The sequence below is a fragment of the Orussus abietinus genome, unplaced genomic scaffold (genome assembly GCF_000612105.2).
Source record: "Orussus abietinus isolate OABI.00-Male unplaced genomic scaffold, Oabi_2.0 scaffold528, whole genome shotgun sequence".
Lineage (NCBI taxonomy): Eukaryota > Metazoa > Arthropoda > Insecta > Hymenoptera > Orussidae > Orussus > Orussus abietinus.
In genome coordinates this window covers 927-19,251 of record NW_019394751.1, presented here as the reverse complement: position 1 = coordinate 19,251, position 18,325 = coordinate 927, and the positions used below count along the sequence as shown (strand labels likewise).

The 18,325-nt window shown below is 40.3% G+C and overlaps 2 protein-coding genes across 2 annotated transcripts; both read right to left on the bottom strand.

Moving 5' to 3' along the window:
- Positions 1-2,068: 2,068 nt before the first annotated feature.
- Positions 2,069-6,788, bottom strand: LOC111674085 (dynein heavy chain 8, axonemal-like). Its single transcript, XM_023433164.1, has 4 exons — positions 6,650-6,788; positions 4,884-5,005; positions 3,099-3,260; positions 2,069-2,239 (listed from the first exon to the last, which is right to left on the bottom strand). Exons 1-4 carry the CDS (start codon positions 6,672-6,674, stop codon positions 2,114-2,116), a joined length of 435 nt encoding a protein of 144 aa, XP_023288932.1. The 5' UTR covers positions 6,675-6,788; the 3' UTR covers positions 2,069-2,113.
- A 562-nt stretch (positions 6,789-7,350) lies between these two features.
- LOC111674086 (dynein heavy chain 5, axonemal-like) lies at positions 7,351-17,173 on the bottom strand (the record flags this gene model as incomplete). Its single annotated transcript, XM_023433165.1, has 7 exons — positions 7,351-7,383; positions 7,452-7,593; positions 10,709-10,876; positions 11,381-11,620; positions 14,364-14,625; positions 16,593-16,779; positions 16,897-17,173. Coding segments are annotated over 7 exons (1,309 nt in total), but the record flags the coding sequence as incomplete, so codon positions are not given.
- Between the last annotated feature and the right edge of the window lie 1,152 nt (positions 17,174-18,325).

The window sequence follows — 18,325 nt, the reverse complement described above, 5'->3', positions numbered from 1 at the left end:
ACAGGAAAATGGAAGGTTTATCTGGGAGCTGTAGCTACATATCATCGTAAGGTTTTACCCATTGCAAGGTTATTCTAAACTTGCCTATGTGATTGCAGAAACAATGATTTGGCTCCATTAGTTTCGACAGCGCCGCCAGGTGGCGAAACTTCTCGCAGGCGATGCAGACTGCTCGTGTACATATTATAACGATAGAACTCGAGGGCGCGAGTTATGTGGCTACCTCGCGCGCCGCGGTCCACGTTCGGGTGTCTTCCCGCAACAGTGGCCCGCTCGGAGCATTTGAATATCCGAGGGGTAATGCCTGGGTGGAGTAAGATATTCTCAGGTTTTGGTAACAATAATAAAGTTTATTAGACGTACATCGGTTGCTTCAGGTCTGAAAGTAAAACATTGGGAGCAGACCGGATACAAACGGGATCGTACTTAATACTAATTGTTTACAATATGAATTATATGTTAGTTGCGGTAATGATTCAAACCCTATTGTTCGAATTCCTGGGTCGGAGAGGTGACACGATATACAAGTTCGGTTCGTGACGCCTCTTGTCGGAATTATCTTCGGAGATGCGAATTCGCGCCTATAGTGATTGGAGGTCTCGTCCTGCGAATCAGGTTTGAGAATCTAGGCGGGTTTCTTACCTTCCTACAACTCTGACTTGGTCTATTTTCCCGGGCCTCTTATAGTGCCCGGGAGGCTTGCACGCTTGCGAGAGAGCGCGGGCCGTGGGTTGTCGCGCTTGCGGGAAACGGTCGCCGGGCTGCGCGGCCGGCCGTAGTGCTATACGAGTCGTGTGGCTCGGCATCAGGCGCCTTGGTCCGAGACACACAGCTCGTTACAATATAAGACCCGTTACTATCCTTTACGTTTAAGATACAATGAGCCTACCCTTTACCGAAGAAGAGGGAAAAGGAAAGTCATCGTCAAGAATCCACATTTTCGAACAATTATTGATATTTTACTCCTTGAGAAAGAAATGTATGAGAACACGGACAGAAACATAAGTACAGCGTTCGTAATCATAATAATTGATTTTTTTATGTCGACGGTAAATTTTTTAATGAATATTCACAACTATGCACAATGGTAGAACAACTCGTTCCTTGTAGTTACCTTGACTAAATGGTGAAGTAACCCTTACTATGTTGTTTTTACTATGTTATGCTGGTTAATGCAACTTCCTCTCAAGGTTGTCCCGTATCTTGCCTTGCAATAGGGTTACGATTACCACAACTGTGATTTTCTTGGCCATTCTCTTTTTTCCGTGTAGTGCAGAAAATGTTGAAAATGTTGACTTCTTGCAGTAATGCAAGCATTTCACCTAGCTATGGCAGTCCATAATACAGTGCGTTGGACCTTGTCTGGTGATATTTTGTGCACCACAACAATGATTCGGGCTTTGAACTGCACTATTCTGTTTGGGAATCAGCGCGTGTACTTGTATGCTACCAATGTATTATTACCTACCATTAAAAACCCCTTAGATGAATGCCATGTAATTTCTTTTGAAAAGAAGCAAAATCGAGCAAATGCCTACAAGACTTTTTCCTCTCACTTTATCAATCTGCAATATGTTATCTAGTTTTGACATTTAAGTTCGGAACACCCTGTATATTTAACCCTTTGCGGACGAATGTCTGCAGATAGCAACCCAAAAGCCTTTATAGTGGAAAAGTGTCATCCGCAAAGGGTTGAAAACGCCCTCATCATAGGACAATTACAAACAGCAGGTATAAAAAAATCAATTCCTCATTACTTTAACGGAGTAGAATTGAATTAAAATTTGTAGTAATTTCTTAGTCTAGTTTTCTAAATTTTTGAAGCCATATAATTAAAAATCGTTTACCGACGCCGTCCTGTAATGCTCTGAAGTTGAAATTTGTTTTTGCCTTGCCTTGAATTATTAAGCTGAAATAGTATGAAATCGAATAAATTACTTAATTTAACAGCATGTTTAAAGTAGGAAGTAAAGTAAAATAGAATACCTTGATAACTTCATCTATTTGACAACAATTTTGGCATACAATTTTACTTAACACTTAATGCGTTTACAAAGAAAAGATAATCACAGAAAACAATTTTCACAACGTCTAGAAAACAGATACTATAAGATTATTTAATGTCGCAAAGTAGAGCCGCTCCTCGTATGATCCAAAGTTCTGGGGGCTTCGATGTTGGCAACCAAAGGGATGTAATGAGAAGAATGTACGTTCGTTTAGGTTTTTTGTAGACAGGGCACTAAAAACCAAACCGTTTCTTATCATTAAACATACATTTTAACGTCATTCGTTTCTCTTTGTTATATATCTAGTAGAGAGAAACAGAATCATCTCCTCCCTCGTAGCACAACATATTTATCTTATATTATCTATATATTTAACGAATATCGTATATTTTGTAAATATTTAACAGACATTTGAAATATTTGCAAAACATTTACTATAGAATATTATTTTTATAATATTTGTATAATATTAGCTTCATATTTTTCCGTAATATTGTTTCTTACAAAAACACAGAAACATTTCATTCCATTTTAATATAAGTGTTTTTAAATACCATCTGCCGAATACATTTTTAACGATTTATAAATATTTAAAATCGAAATCACACGTTTTGCTCCCATAATAAAACAGCAAAACGAATATGTTGCACAAATTTTTCGTGCTTTTTAATATCAAATGAAGTATCCGATAATAATCATAAAGTAGAAAATCTATCTTTATTGTATGTTTNGGAGTGAAAATTTAATTGACCTGGAAATCACAGATGGCGCGGGGGTACCACTGTAGTCTATGTTTATAAAATAAAAAATATAATTTCGACACGTTTCTAAATTATTGAAACTAAATATGTCATTGAGACTTTCGACAAACATTTTGGATATCTTCAAATGAAATCTACAAGACATCTTAAAAAATCTGTCGCTTGAGATATTTAGCAAAGATTACGAAACAATATTTAGGAAATATTATATGCTACCAGGGCTGTGCAGAAAGTAATATAAAGAAATAACAAAGCATAGCATTGCAGTGTAAAGTTAATCAAATCCAATACAACGAAAGCAGAAGATTAATACACGTGTTTATATACGTACCTCATACAGTTTAAGATTCTTCGCCTGTAGGCCATATTTTGCATATATATGTATGACCGGCATCATTACGTATAATACTTTATTTGCAGATTCACAAAGCCTATTGTTCCTTTTATCCCATCCAGCGCCTTCGAGATAAAGTCCGTACACGAATACGCCCTCCTTGAATAACCAAGTATTTAATTTTATTTAAGTACCTCCATCGCGCATATTTCACTAATAGACGAGACATCACGATTCGAAAAAATGAAAATGATTATAATTGTTATACTAAAAGCACAAGCGTTTGAATAACAAAATAAGAGAAGGAGAGGGAATCACGATCCAGCCTCCGTTCTTACTTAAGGTGAAGTGAAACACGTCGAGGAACTTGATCATCGTTGATAAAGAAGATTTTTCTAAATGCCTACGTTGCCGACGTTCGTTTTTATATCGACAGCTGGGTCGAATTATATTGGGTATTGTACCAAATGGCATATTCCACCTGTCGTTTTCGTACAATAATTATAAAGAAATCGAAGTAACCCTCCAGAAATCCTCTGGATTCATGCCTTCTGGGGCCCTAATTGACTGCGGAGGGACCCCCTGCGCCATCTGTGATTTCCAGGTCAATTAAATTTTCACTTCGAGACTTCGTATTACCATCGTTTTAGCAAAGAAGTGCATACAACACTTTTTTTGCCTTTATCCTGTTCAAATGCGAGTTTATCGATTACCAGAGTGTTCTAAATTGTCGTAAAATTGTCCTGACCGTTTCGATTCTCATATCAGAGCCTTCTATAATTGTATATTGATCGAAATATGAGAGCTCGACGCCATTTTGGTTCTGGTCTGGACTGAGTTAAAAAATTTTTTTGAAAAATCCAAATTTTTAATGTGTTAGGACAATTCTTAGACGATCAGGAGTGATGTGTCAAAGTTTCGGACAGTTTGGTCTAATACCCTTAAAAAAAAGTGTTGTATTCAAATCGACTGATTTGAAGGGTGTTTCACTTCACCTTAAGATAGTGAGTGTTTATCTTGAACCAATATATTGGCGTAGACGTAAATACTACTGTATATAGTTAAAAATGAAAGTGAAATTATGATTAAATGTCCGACTATAGTAGTTTTAAGTTGAAGTGAAACCCCCATCAAATCAGTCGATTCGAATGAAACACTTTTTTTAAAGGTATTGGACCAAACTGTCCGAAACTTTGACACATCACTCGTGATCATCTAATTGTAAGAATTGTCCTGACACATTCAAAATTTGGATTTTTGAGACAAAATTTTTAACTTAGTCCAGACCAGAACCAAAATGGCATCGAGCTCTCATGCTTCGATCAATATACAATTATTGAAGTCGCTGATATGAGAAACGAAAGTGTCGAGACAATTTAGAACACACTGATAACCGATGAATTCACATTTAAACAGGATAAAGGCAAAAAAGGTGTCTTTTGCGCTTCAATGCTGAAACGATGGTAATACGAGGTCTCGGAGTGAAAATTTAGTTGACACGGAAATCACAGATGGCGCAGGGTGTCACCCTACAGTCAATTAGGGCCTCAGAAAGCATGAGTCCAAAGGATTTTTAGAGTTTTACTTAGATTTCGTTATAATTAATGTACGAAAATGACAGGTGGGGTATGCCATTCAGTACAATACCCAATATAATTCGACTCAGCTGTCGATATAAATACGAACGTCGGCAACGTACGTATTTAGAAAGATCTTGTTTACCGACGTCGATTAAATTTCTCGACGGGTTTCACTTCACCTTAAGTTACACGATTTACGTACTGTGGGAGGTGTTTTGACTTCGTCTTGGGCGTATCTCGTAACATCATTATGGGCTATCACGTTGTCAAGTGCCCAACCTTTATGAGCTCTTGTAACTTCCTGTTTCATTGCTGTTAAAAAACCTAAAAACAATCATAAGATGTTAGTCTTCAATAAGATATAAACTTTCACTATGTTCTATTGTATTCAGTATTTGGACCGCATTGTCGAAATTCCAACCTTAGTGGGTACACTTGTTTAATTGTATCCCGATTAGCTGTTCATTAACACGTGATCTCTTTCGATATCACTTAAGGTGAAGTGAAACATCCTTCAAATCAGTCGATTCAAATACAACACTTTTTTTTAAGGGTATTAGACCAAACTGCCCGAAACTTTGACACATCGCTCCTGATTATCTAAGAATTGTCCTGACACATTCAAAATTTGGATTTTTCAATAAAATTTTTTTACTTAGTCCAGACCAGAACCAAAATGCCGTCGAGCTCTCATATTTCGATCAATATACAATTATAGAAGGCTCTGATATGAGAATCGAAACGGTCAGGACAATTTTACGACAATTTAGAACACTCTGGTAATCGATAAACTCGCATTTGAACAGGATAAAGGCAAAAAAAGTGTTGTATGCACTTCTTTGCTAAAACGATGGTAATACGAGGTCTCGAAGTGAAAATTTAATTGACCTGGAAATCACAGATGGCGCGGGGGTACCACTGCAGTCAATTAGGGCCCCAGAAGGCATGAATCCAGAGGATTTCTGGAGTTTTACTTCGATTTCTTTATAATTATTGTACGAAAACGACAGGTGGAGTATGCCATTTGGGACAATACACAATATAATTCGGTATAGCTGTCGATATAAAAACGAACGACGGCAACGTAGGCATTTAGAAAAATCTTCTTTATCGACGTTGATCAAGTTCCTCAACGTGTTTCACTTCACCTTAACTTAGATATCGCTCCAGCCAGACAATATTTTGTGATGTTATCCTGTATGGTGAGAATGTGTCGGTCTCCAGACGGAGTTGGTGATAAAGGGCCTACGGTGTCTATTGATATTATCTTGCAGGGTTCCGTGGTTGTGTCCGATATTATCATAGGTTCCCGAGTTTTTATTCGAACCGATTTTTGTTTTTGGCAACTGGAGCAAGATTCGACATATTCCTGGATTTCGCGATGTATGTTTGATCAATAGAATTGTGACCGAATTCAATAAAAGGTTTTCGTGAGTTTTCTTGCAGGGTTCCGTGGTTGTGTCCGATATTATCATAGGTTCCCGGGTTTTTATTCGAACCAATTTTTGTTTTTGGCAACTGGAGCAAGATTCGTCATATTCCTGGATTTCGCGATGTATGTTTGATCAATAGAATTGTGACCGAATTCAATAAAAGGTTTTCGTGATGCGCTTATATCCGCCAGAGAGGCTATCATGATATTCCTGTATAATTTGGTTTCTGATTTTAGTAGGGGGTGTTCCAACCATTCCGCGCACACAGTGATTTTGATCGGGCTGGTTTTGAAAACTGCCAAAAATACTGTTTATTTGGCAAAAGTAACTGATTTCATTGTTTTCGTGCGATCAGTCACCACATGGATACAACTTTCTAAAATAAACTTTTCCAATAAAATGTACGTGGCGCAAGTTTTTTCACACGGAAGATGTTTTTGTAGAGTATCTCATACTTATCGTCAACTGAATCTCCAGAATTTTTCCGCAATTAAAGTAAAGTTATATCAAACAACAATTTTGAGGTACGTGTTACCTTGAGGGTTAAAAAATCCTGTCATCCAGAAAAGAGCAGGGCGCCCAGCAAAAACCCATCGATGAAACTGATTGTTTCTTTCCAGTAACTCTGTGAACCAAAATCCAATGGTCGACGATTCCCACGAACATGATACCCACACTTGTGGTATTCTCGCATCGTACATATTTCCTAAAGTATCCCTTAATTCCTGTAACAATACAGTATATTGGCGTCCAGTAACTTATACATGAATGGATTACATTAATTAATTAAAAAATATCTATCATCTACATTTTTTAATTTGAAAGCCTAGTATCTTTGTAAAAATATATAATTATAATTATTATCATATATTCTGTGCTCATTCTTCTTTCGTATATCATTAAATTGACTAAACGTTACTTTTTAGAACCATTAGGGAGATGATTGTATTATTTTGAATTTATTACAAAAGTACTTTGTGCAAAACTGAATATTCTTTAGTTTTAACCAAGTACCAAAAAAGAGAAATTCCAATTTTCAATAATAAAAGTTGTACTGTAATAAATAAGAAATTAGATTTTATTTTTTACTTTTTTCTATGAGGTAGCTAGTACAGTTATGTAATACGGTAATGCATTACTCTAGGTTTTTACAGAAGTATTGTTCTGACAACTAAACTATTCCTAACTTTTTACTCCATATAATATATAGTATGGATGTAACCATAACAGTAACAGTTATTTTTGTAATAAAAGCTCCAGCTTAGCAACCTGTGGCGGAAACATATTCCGTTTTTTAATAAAAACTATAATATTAAGTGTCAGTAGCATGAAATCACCTCACTCATAATGATCACTCCTTCTATAGCCAAAATCAGGTCCTTTAACATTGACCTTACCAGCTTAAGAATAATCTGCATGCAATCAACCTCCTGCTTTAAGAAAATATTCATCGACTCGGTAGCACCCATTTCCTGTAGTCTGAAACATAAAAGTTCCACGATCTATAGTACTAAGTATTCCATGTATTTAATTCAGTAAAATATTACAAAACAATTATTCTTTATTGCAAATGAAGATTTTGTTATTTAGATGACTAAATACTAAGAGTGAAATTTCTCACCTTCAAAATTCAATACATTTTGAAACATTGAGAATATTTAGAGTGTGTCTACGTGACTAATGATTGTTTTCACCGGAAATCAATTTAACGGGATGAGATCATCCTTGAAAATTATTCGATATTGACTTGTGATTTTATTTATTGTGAACGGTGGAAAGTATGAAGAAAAGGTTTCCAATAAAATAAGGGAGCAAGCGCGGACAGGGACACAGATGTCAATTATCTGTCTTTATTTATGTTGGCCTCAGTACCCTATTTAGATCATAAAGAGATTCCGTCCAATGCACCTCGGTTTGTGAGATATTAGATAAAAAACTTGAGATGATCCATGTGTATTAATTTGGAAACAAGTATTACCGCTGTTAGGTCTAACATATTCATAGTTTATAGTTAAGAGGAAAGGCACTGTGAAATTAATTTTTCTGAATGTCGAACAATAGCATCCATAAGTTTTTGTAACACGTGCATCACATCTGGAAGTCTTCAGGGAAAATATGCTAAAGGATATCTGCACAGTGTCCTAAAAGGTTTCAGAGAGGTGCCGAAACTCTTCATTATCTCTCAATGTCTCAGTTCAATGGAGGTCCAACCGATCCTCGCCCACTTGAGGACTTAAATTATTACAAGCTAGTTGAGACTCATACCATTTCTCCGAATTGCAGGGTTCTATGACAACCAATAGAATTCAAGAAAAGAATAGTTTGACTCCATCTACTTAACCAATAGAATTAAGATAAAACTGTTTTAGTCCGCCTAGCAAACTTAAAATCTTAGGGCATCTGCGATACATTTTTACAATCCAACTGCATAAGTCGAGCCGATCAGACGAGCCACATAGCGCTCTAGCATTAGCATTATATAAGTATTGCAATTGTCATAACTGCACATACATGTTTATATTGCTGACTAGTAATAATAAAATCATTTATTCCTGTATTGTATCAGAACTAGTCGTACAAAATTAATTTGGTGGGAGACCGCGAAGAAGGAGACGATTCGATAACGCCGAAACCCTAAGAAACTCTTTCTCGCGACTCAACAACCGAATTGATGGTGTGGTCCAATGGAGGCCTCCAGAAGGCAACGATGTGGGCTGGCGACCCACACGGCCAAGAGCCAACTGTATATACCTCCTCGTGGTGGAGGCTGGATGCGGGTCCCCATGACCCATAACAAAACGGCAAATGGCTACTGGGGAATCATGAGAGACGCTCGCTCTGCGAAGTTGATCGTACTCTTGTTCCCCCTAGAGTTACAGGCGGAAAAGGGGCCTCTGCGGGGAGAGCACCTCCGACAGGACGGCAGGCATGCCGGGAAACCGCCCTGTGTCCCGGGTATCTGGGTGCAGATGCGGAGCCGGCGTCGCTGACCGTAATAAGAAGGCAGGATGAGCCAGTACCGGCCGAAAGATACAGTTTCTGATCCGACAAATCCGGGAAAACTCCATCGAACCCACGCTGGAGCATTGCGTCTCAGTTGGGGCCTTGCACGAATGCTCGCACCACGCGGGTGCAGGGGAGGGACCTCCTCGAGGTTCCCCGCAGGCAACGGGTCGGGATCAAGCGGCCTCCCTGAGGGGAGAACGTCGCGTACGCCCCGGCCTGGCTGGCCCCTCCCCCAGGGTTTGAGACAACCGTCCCAAAGCATTCGGGTTTTTCCAAGCCCTAAACGCGGGCGAGGCTTCGACCGACTTGTGAGTTGAGGTGCACAACTCGGGAACCAGCACTGCAGAGCTGGTAGGAGGATAGATAGACTCCCGTCCACCGGTGTAGCCGAAAAGCGTATCGGTAGTCTTCGCTACGGCGTTGACGCGCTGATTGGGCGTATCCTAATCCCGCGTCCGTGGGCGCCGTCTGGTGCGGACGTAAAAATACAGACAGGAGGAGTACAAGCCCCCAGAAATGGGGGGGCTAGGGAGACTTCGTCTCTAGGTGCGGTCGGCCGCGGCCGATAACTAATTCTGTGGTCCAATGGACAAGATGAATATCTGTCCCCTGTAGATACAGGTACCATTCCTGACATGTCGCTAGGAGATAGGTAGTGTCGGTTTTGGATACAGGTTCCTGCATCGACATTACCGACACTTCGAGAGCCTTCGTCGGCTCCCCTATATAAGTATTTGAAAGTAATACATACATGGTGTAACAGAACTCGTGCTCACGGTTTATGCACCACTATCCTTGTTAGAAAAGAAGTCGGAAAGTCTTGTACTATTTTTTCATACAGTGCATACATTTCCTCTAATAACTAGTTTGTGACGAGCCGTGTCACCCGGCATGGCACGCGGCGCCAGAACACGGGCGACCCGACACGCACAGACTAGTTACACGAGCGGCCGCGATGAGGCTACACCTAGGTTCCCCGTTCCCGAAAGCGAAACGGCCCGCGACGAGCATATAAAAATATCCAACCGAGCGGAAAGGAAGCTCCGGAAACGCGACTTCTGAGCCTGTTCAGTGGGAAGAAACCCAGAGTGCAGATTTCGAAGCTTCTCAAACCCAGGAACGCAAGACGAGACATAGACTCCAGACGGTCCCGAGTAAATTCACGATAAGACGAGACGATATAAAGCGAGACAGATTTTGATACGAAGTTAGGATCGCAAGTATAAGCGCACGCGATAGATCGAGTAGCAATTACATATTTCGAGCGTCATCCCATTTGGGGCGACGAATCGTAGTAACGCGTATTTTGTTTCCTTCCAGCTCTACGACGAAAATCCCAACGGCAGAGCCGCCAGAGCCGCAGCCCAATTGAATGAACCGTTGCTATTTTTCCATTTAATACCTCGACTATTTTTACTCCACCCAGACCCTAGTCGCGAATACCGACGCTCCAGGCAGCTACTGTTGCGGGACGAGAACCGACCTTAGATACTTATATAATTGCAAGAATTATGTTGTAAGGGCAACATGTAATGTCATACGGTCATAAATATCATAGAATTAATTGTGTTTTATAATAATTTCTTACCTTCGTCTTACTGCAAATATATCGTAAGGGGGGGGTAATTTATTCAACATTTCCTTAGCTTGTCGAGTAACAACGACTTCTCTTAATTCTCCACCCCCAATTCCTGCTTCCTTTGGCTGAACAGATATTATAGTATCCAATACGTTTTGGGTGGTATTCGTTTGATACCTAAAATTAAAACGTATATATTCTAAAAACGAATAGTTTATGCTCTTCACAAGCATGCGGTAAAAATTAATTCGGAAGGTCTATAAATTGATTAAATTAAATAAATTATAGAATTTATATTATATAAGCTATTGGCTACGCGAACATTGAAGACGCATCCTAGATGATCCGCAAAACGACATTTAAAAATACTTTAGCGTGTGAATAATATATGTATATTGACACATATTCCGGATCCACACGAATGCGTGAAAATACTCGAGAAAAAATAATTACATACATTCATATACGATCATACATGATTCGTGAAATGTGATACCTTTTTACAAAAAATGTCATCGTTAGGTAGCAATATTCATGCCATCACCTTCTTTCACTTATAATATTCAATACGTCATGAATTTAATTACAGCATCATTACTTATACAACACGTATGTTCTATCCACATTATTTTTTAATTATAACGTTACATCTATTTTTCAAAATATAAAAACGATTCTTACATTATATCTGCATTGGGGTGAAGACCATATACTTGAGGTGGATCAACACTGGGCATAGATTCAATAGCTTTCAAATAGTCCGACACTTGTTTGAAAGTCAAAATATTATATCCTTTGTAGAAAGTAAATCCTTCCGAAAACAGTGCATCGGAAAACCACACCTTTGCAAGTGTATTAAGAAGTCTTTTATCGTAGTCATCTGTCACGCGACCGCCATATTGAACCTCTCCTAACATATATCTGAAAATCAATATCCATCAGAATCTTGATTTGTTAATACGAATATTTAGTGAAAAACAAAACTGGATCTCTGTCCATAAGTAAACAAATTTTTGAACCAGGGAGTAAACGCATGTTGGACACTTTGACTGACGGTTTCGTACATATTGAAATGTAACCTGAATTCTTCTACTTCCACTTCAACTGCGACCCACCCGGTCGCCGTCGACACCAACCGCCCGGACCGCGGTACACGTCAAAGCAAGTCCTGTTCGCAGCCTGGTAAAAGGCAATGGGAACGAAGGAGCCCTAAAGGACCGACCTGTCACAGCGGTAATTAGCGCCCTTGAGCACCTGGACACATGCGGCAGCGCGGCAGTCAAGTTGCCCGAGGTCACATCTTCCCGAACGAGCCTCGGGACGACCGTAATACTACAGCGGCACCCCGAGACCAGGAGCTAGAAATTTTATCTCGGGGAGAATTTCGTGGAGAAACCCGGTAAGCGCCCTGGGACACCACGGCCCTAAAATCGACGTTTTAACATAAACCGGTCACGCGCCGGCAAAACCCTGGTCGCTGCACTGCACGGGACGAATCACGTCGAAAACTTGAATTTCGGTCGCTTTTGCGCTTGTAATTGAACCAAGAAATCCCATTAAGGGGTCAGGGCCAATCACCGATCTCGGATGCGACCGTGACCCTACACCGTTTAAGAGGGTTCCCGGAGTGGACTTTCTTCTTCTTCCCGACAAGGGTTGCCTCACTCCGAAAGAAGTTTGTGAAGCAAAGGTTGTGACAAATTCGAAGACTCTGAGGAGGGGCGAGTTCCAGCATCGAATAAGGTACCTAACAGTTGGGTCTCCTCCTCCGTACCTCAGCCGTACCGACTGTCTACCTTTTGAGTGTCGCTTTTTTTCCATTCGCGTAGTCGCGCTTGTCTTCTCTGTCACCTTCCTTTCTATTTGCGCGTAAACGCCTCCTTTCTTTCTGTTTACGCGTAGACGCCCCCTTTTCTTTCTATTTCGCGTTGACGACTTCTGCTCTATTTTTACGTAGGCGATATTTCTTAGATTTCGCGAAGGCGATTTGCTGAATCTTGGCGCGTCACCGGCCGATTCACGCGGTGGATGGCCAGAGGAGGAGATTCCGAATTTGGTGTCGTGACCTCATAGTCGTTCTCCTTTTTTTGAATAGGCCGGGGAGCAACACCCGTGAGTTCTGACCACGTAGCTCGCGTACGCGTGCAGGTACTGCAAGGCTGTTCTAATTTTTGAGTCCGCCTCCTCGAATCGAAAGTGAGTTCATTTATTCCATTGAATCTACATCATTTTCCGTTCCGAGTCGTTGAGTCCGTTTCCACGAGTCCGCGCGGCTAAATCCATTAAGTGTAAGTTACAACCGTTTTCTTCGTCGTTGTGATCCGTTGAGTTCATTGGCATTTTCTTTTTGTTCCTTTTATTTTCGGGATTGCCCAACCTTTGTATCCGTCGGTTTAATTAATTTCTTTTGTTCGTGGTTCTTATTAGCCCGGAGCGGGCATGGTTATGTAATAAAAGTTTGTTAAAATGTGAAACGAATTTTTTGAGAGTTCGATAAACGGCCTGAACCTCCTCTCTCCGTGTTATACGAAGAAAATTTCTGAGCTAGCCAGACCTCGCTCGGAAACTTTGTGAATTTGTTGCTTCGTCTTAGTACAAAGACATACCTGACGTCCGCCGAATTTTCACGTCGTGATACGCGTGAATGAGTGAGGCCCTTTCCGCGTCACCGGTACCCCGAAAGTGCCCTTTTGTGGCCCATCTCAAGTGGATTACGTCACACTATATATAATTACAGGCTAATATTTCGTAAATTGTGAGATCGAAAAATGTTTCTGTAAAAAGTTGTAGGGTGTAATGAGAGAAAGAAAACGCAGGTCATAACTTATATGTGAAGAGCATGTCTCGAAATCATTCCAAGGTTAACATCTCGGTTTGAATGGAAAGGACTATTTTTTATACCGGAAATTGATAGAGCGTCCATTCTACCTGAAAATGTGTGGTAATAAATTGAGTTACGTAGACCACAACGGGTTATAAAAGTTGAAAGATGTCGTTATAAGAGAAGTCCAGTTGGCGCTAATGGATGGTATGCAAAATCAGTCATTCAAAAAAACGGGGGTCCATCCAATCCCGAATCTTGATCGTTTAACATAAAATTTGGTTCTCAATCGATTTTCGGTGTTAAAGGAGCTCTTCTTTTGGATTAACCTTCATGCAATTCATTAAAGCCAACCAGACTTCATATATGGCTACATATTTCGACCTTCGTCACCTGTTATGGTCAACGTAACTCCACTTATTACCACACATCTCCACATAGTAGAAGCGCTCTATCGATTTTCGGTATAACAAGTAGTCCGTTCCATTAACAAAAAAGAAGTTAACTTTGGAATGATCTCGAGACATGACCTTCCAGTGAAAGTCCCGACCTACGTTTTCTTTTCACCTTCAAACCCCACAACTTTTTACTGAAACTTTACTCACTCTCTCCTATAGTTTATGAAATATTAGCCTAAATTAATTAAAATGGGACACACTGTATAATTATTTTCACTTTGGATAATAAGTATCCTTGGATGTTTCTAAGACAAACATTGACGATTACTACTATATCGATGACACCACAGATTTGTTGCGCCCAACAAAGATCATCAATAAATGCTATTAACCGAATAAAAAATAAGTATACATTATTTCAATTCAAATATAGGAAATTATTTACCTCACGGTTTGCCAGCTTATTCCGCGCTTAGGGTCATAATCATTGAGGTGATTATTCATGAACATGCAAGATGCTAACCAGTCAGCAGAATTGAACTCGTATGGTATATTCCAGCCAAGAGGTCCAAATTTCCTGCGTTCTTGTACAATTGAGTGTAGAAAGGACACAGCGTAAACGAGTGGTATGTATTGCGGAGTGTCACATTGATCTAATATGTCCTGATTCATTCCGCTGTATGTAGCAAGTAATCCAGACCTCATTCCTTAGTTTTAATAATAAATAATTATTCATTACAGTTAATCCGATTCAGTAAGTATTATCAAAAATAATATCTAACTAAATAATCATAATTCGTCCTAAATATGTACATAATTTACATATCTTCATGATTACAGATCGGATTGTTATGAATATTTTTCTTATGATCATGCGAAGAACATGTTTGGATTTCATGCTCCGTCGCACCGGGAAACTCACTGACGCATGAAAATGTTAATTAATTTTGTAGTTTTCGGCGTTCTAGCGCGGAGCAGCTCATCGAACCGTTGCTATCCCACCGTCAGCTCAACGACACGGTAATGAGGATAAGTTGAAGAAAATAACGTATTGCTTAATACCTGTCTAATAGAAATTATAAACAAATGCAAGACGGGTCTAAAAAATACTAATATATATGAAAGGCAACATCCGTCTATCCGTACGCGATAATCTTGGAAAACACTGCACCGATTTCTCTGTAGTTCTCGAGAACATTTAGAGACAACATTTGGGAAGACCGTCATTTGGGTATGTCATGTCAGCGTTACGAATGGGGAGATCTCCCCACTTTAAAGTAAGTTGCTGCACGCCCGATCGGGGAGATCTCCCCACTTCAAATTGTGTCGCTGCAAGACCGACCAGGAAGATCTCCTATTTTGATCTTAGCAACACGTTTGACGCGCGGTGACAGCGTAGTTTGGTTTGCCCGAGCGCGGTAGAAGACGTATACTGGCGGTCATGAATGGCCTCCTCGTGTACATGGTGCACCCTGGTGGTGGTAACGTAAACGTAACGTAAAAAACGAGCTCGAGAACTTATGTACTTGCGGTACCTGGTGTACAATAAACTGTAAAATAATTAATGTAATAAAGCGACTTATTGAACAATAACAATGAGTACGTTTAATTAGACGCGCATGTCTAGCAAACCCTCTAATCGCCTATTCCTGATCCTTGAAAATCACTCGTAGATCTAAGGCACGAAACTCGGTGCCACCTCCTCGGTTGTCCTATGATCCTGTTAGAAATTGGAAATCCACTCTCGATGACCTCGTTAAAGTTGACTTTACTCATTCAAGAGGTTCAAAAAACAACATTCATTGTCCAGTTTGACACGCCAGGCTGAACATCGCAGATAATGACTAGGTCTGAGTTTCGCGCCTCTATATATATGTATTTGGCGCGAAACTCTACCGAGTTTCTTAATTTCAACCCCGAAAATTTTTGCCCGGGAGAATTCCGTGCCACCTCCTTGGTTATTCTATGTTCCTATTACAAATCGCCAGAGGTGGAACGAAACTATGTGCCACCTCCTCGGTTGTCCTATGATCCTGCTCCACCTCTGGCGATTTGTAACAGGAACATAGAATAACCAAGGAGGTGGCACGGAATTCTCCCGGGCAAAACTTTTAGGGGTTGAAATTTCCGATTTCTAACAGGATCATAGGACAAACGAGGAGGTAGCACGAAACTCTGTGCCACCTCCTCGGTTGTTCTATGATCCTGCTCCACCTCTTGCGATTTGTAACAGGCACATAGAATCACCGAGGAGGTGGCACGGAATTCTCCCGGACAAAAATTTTAGGGGTTGAAATTTCCGATTTCTATGAGGGTCATAGAACAACCGAGGAGGTGGCACCGAGTTTCGTGCCTTAGATCTACGAGTGATTTTCAAGAATCAGGAATAGGCGATTAGAGGGTTTGCTAGACATGCGCGTCTAATTAAACGTACTCATTGTTATTGTTCAATAAGTCCCTTCATTACATTAATTATTTTACAGTTTATTGTACACCAGGTACCGCAAGTACATAAGTTCTCGAGCTCGTTTTTTACGTTACGTTTACGTTACCACCACCAGGGTGCACCATGTACATGAGGAAGCCATTCATGACCGCCAATGTACAGTTCGCTGTGGCGCGCGTAATTGGCTAAGTGTTAAAAGACATACGTAACTGTAGACCTGTTTCTTACCTTGAGGTGGCTCGTATGTAAATTTTATAGACATTTGTAGAAGAGTTATTGGGAAATCTTTATGTGGTTCCGTAGTTATCCAGATACGGAAATTCGGATGAGGACTATCCATTTCCAAAATGAAGTTGACTAATTCATTCATGTATTCCAATCCTAAATGGCAATTTTGACATAATGCCCAGTACCCCTATAAATTCATAAACTGTTATCCGACTTAGAGAGATAGCGGAAGGGCAGTATATTTACTATAAATCATGTTATCTTTTTGCATCATATGTTAGTTAATACTATGTTTCGAACGCACCTCGGTCTTTGCACTCTGCAACAATTTCCGTGCATGCACTTCTTGGCCCTGGCCCATTGAGATACTCCTACATTCAATTTCCATTCTTTTTGCAAATTGTTCGATGCTAGGTGTTGGGTCTGATCCCATGCTCAATAAACAAATCATCGGAGTATTGGGCCTAGACTCATTATGCATCACATCCAAAAGAGTAATTACTGATTCGGCATATTTTGCCCCTAAAGAACCAGCTATGTACTTTCGGGAATGCGACAATGTCCTGTCCATCCGCCAAGCTCTGTAAAAAGTATTACAATACTAACAGGAAAAGTATTGATAATTACAAATAATGTGTGAGAAATAAGTTCACTTTTTAGATATAAGTATACCTATTACTAAAGTAAAATGGGTGGAGTACGCGAAAGTATGCGAAACGGTACAGTATGTGAATAAGTTCGAAATACTGAACCATTTGGGTCGATAATCTAATAAAAGTAACTGATAACAAAGACACAAATATAGAGAATTGATATTCAAAAGATATCATCTTAGGGATTGCAAAATGGCATGAACAATAAAACAGAAGGTTATAAAAGTTTTAAGAAACTTGGAAAAAATCGAATCGGTACATGTGGATTGAAGTCCAAGGCTCCCGACTTAGGGAAAATGTCCCACGCGCAGCAAAACCTCTAATATAGGTTTATAGAATGTACTTATACATAGGGTGTAACAGAACTCGTAGTCACGGTTTATACAGCGCTATCCTTGTTGAAAAAGGAGTCGAAAAGTCCTGTACCATTTTTTCCTACAGTGCATAAATTTCCTGTAATAACTAAGCGAAGTACAGCCAATCAATCGCGTTCCCCAACGGAAGGCATGGCGGAGAGGGGGCCGATGGGCCTGCGTTCGGCTTTCCGTGACGTACGAGCCTCTCCGCCTCAAGGAACGACCGCGCCCGACGTCGCTTAACTTCGATGATCATACGAGAACCAGTGTATCGATGCGGCTTGAACGTTGACACACGTTTTCTTCCGAGTTAGATTCCTCGTTAACTCTTAGCGGGATGAAGGGAGGCATAAGGAGCGGGGGAGATGGTGAGATGGAGAAAGAGAGAGGGAGGGAGAGGGGGAGAGACAGTGACAGGTGTCGAGAGAGGGAGGGGGAGACAGACGGACGGACATGCAGAGGACACGATGTCAGTGTATAATAATTCTTTCGTTGTCCCACCTCGCTCTTGTTACATCTGGCAGTGCATGTGGGAGCAATATTTATATAAAACCGGTGACAACGATGAAGATCAGGTAATTGGATGGACTCTTCCTGATTGATAGTATACGAAATGTCATGCTTGGGATCAGATTCATCTTCCGATATACCTGATTCCTCAAAATGAGGGTGTGTGTATAGTAATGTATAGCAGTGTATAATAATTCTTTCGTTGTCCCATCTC

Excerpts from the sequence above, each read along its gene's own strand:
- LOC111674085 (XM_023433164.1), bottom strand. The coding sequence starts at position 6,674 with ATGACAGGATTTTTTAACCCTCAAG. Across the intron at positions 5,006-6,649 it reads AGGATTTTTTAACCCTCAAG|GTTTTTTAACAGCAATGAAA; the intron begins GTAACACGTACC and ends GATTGTTTTTAG. Across the intron at positions 2,240-3,098 it reads AGAATCTTAAACTGTATGAG|TGCCCTGTCTACAAAAAACC; the intron begins GTACGTATATAA and ends TTTGGTTTTTAG.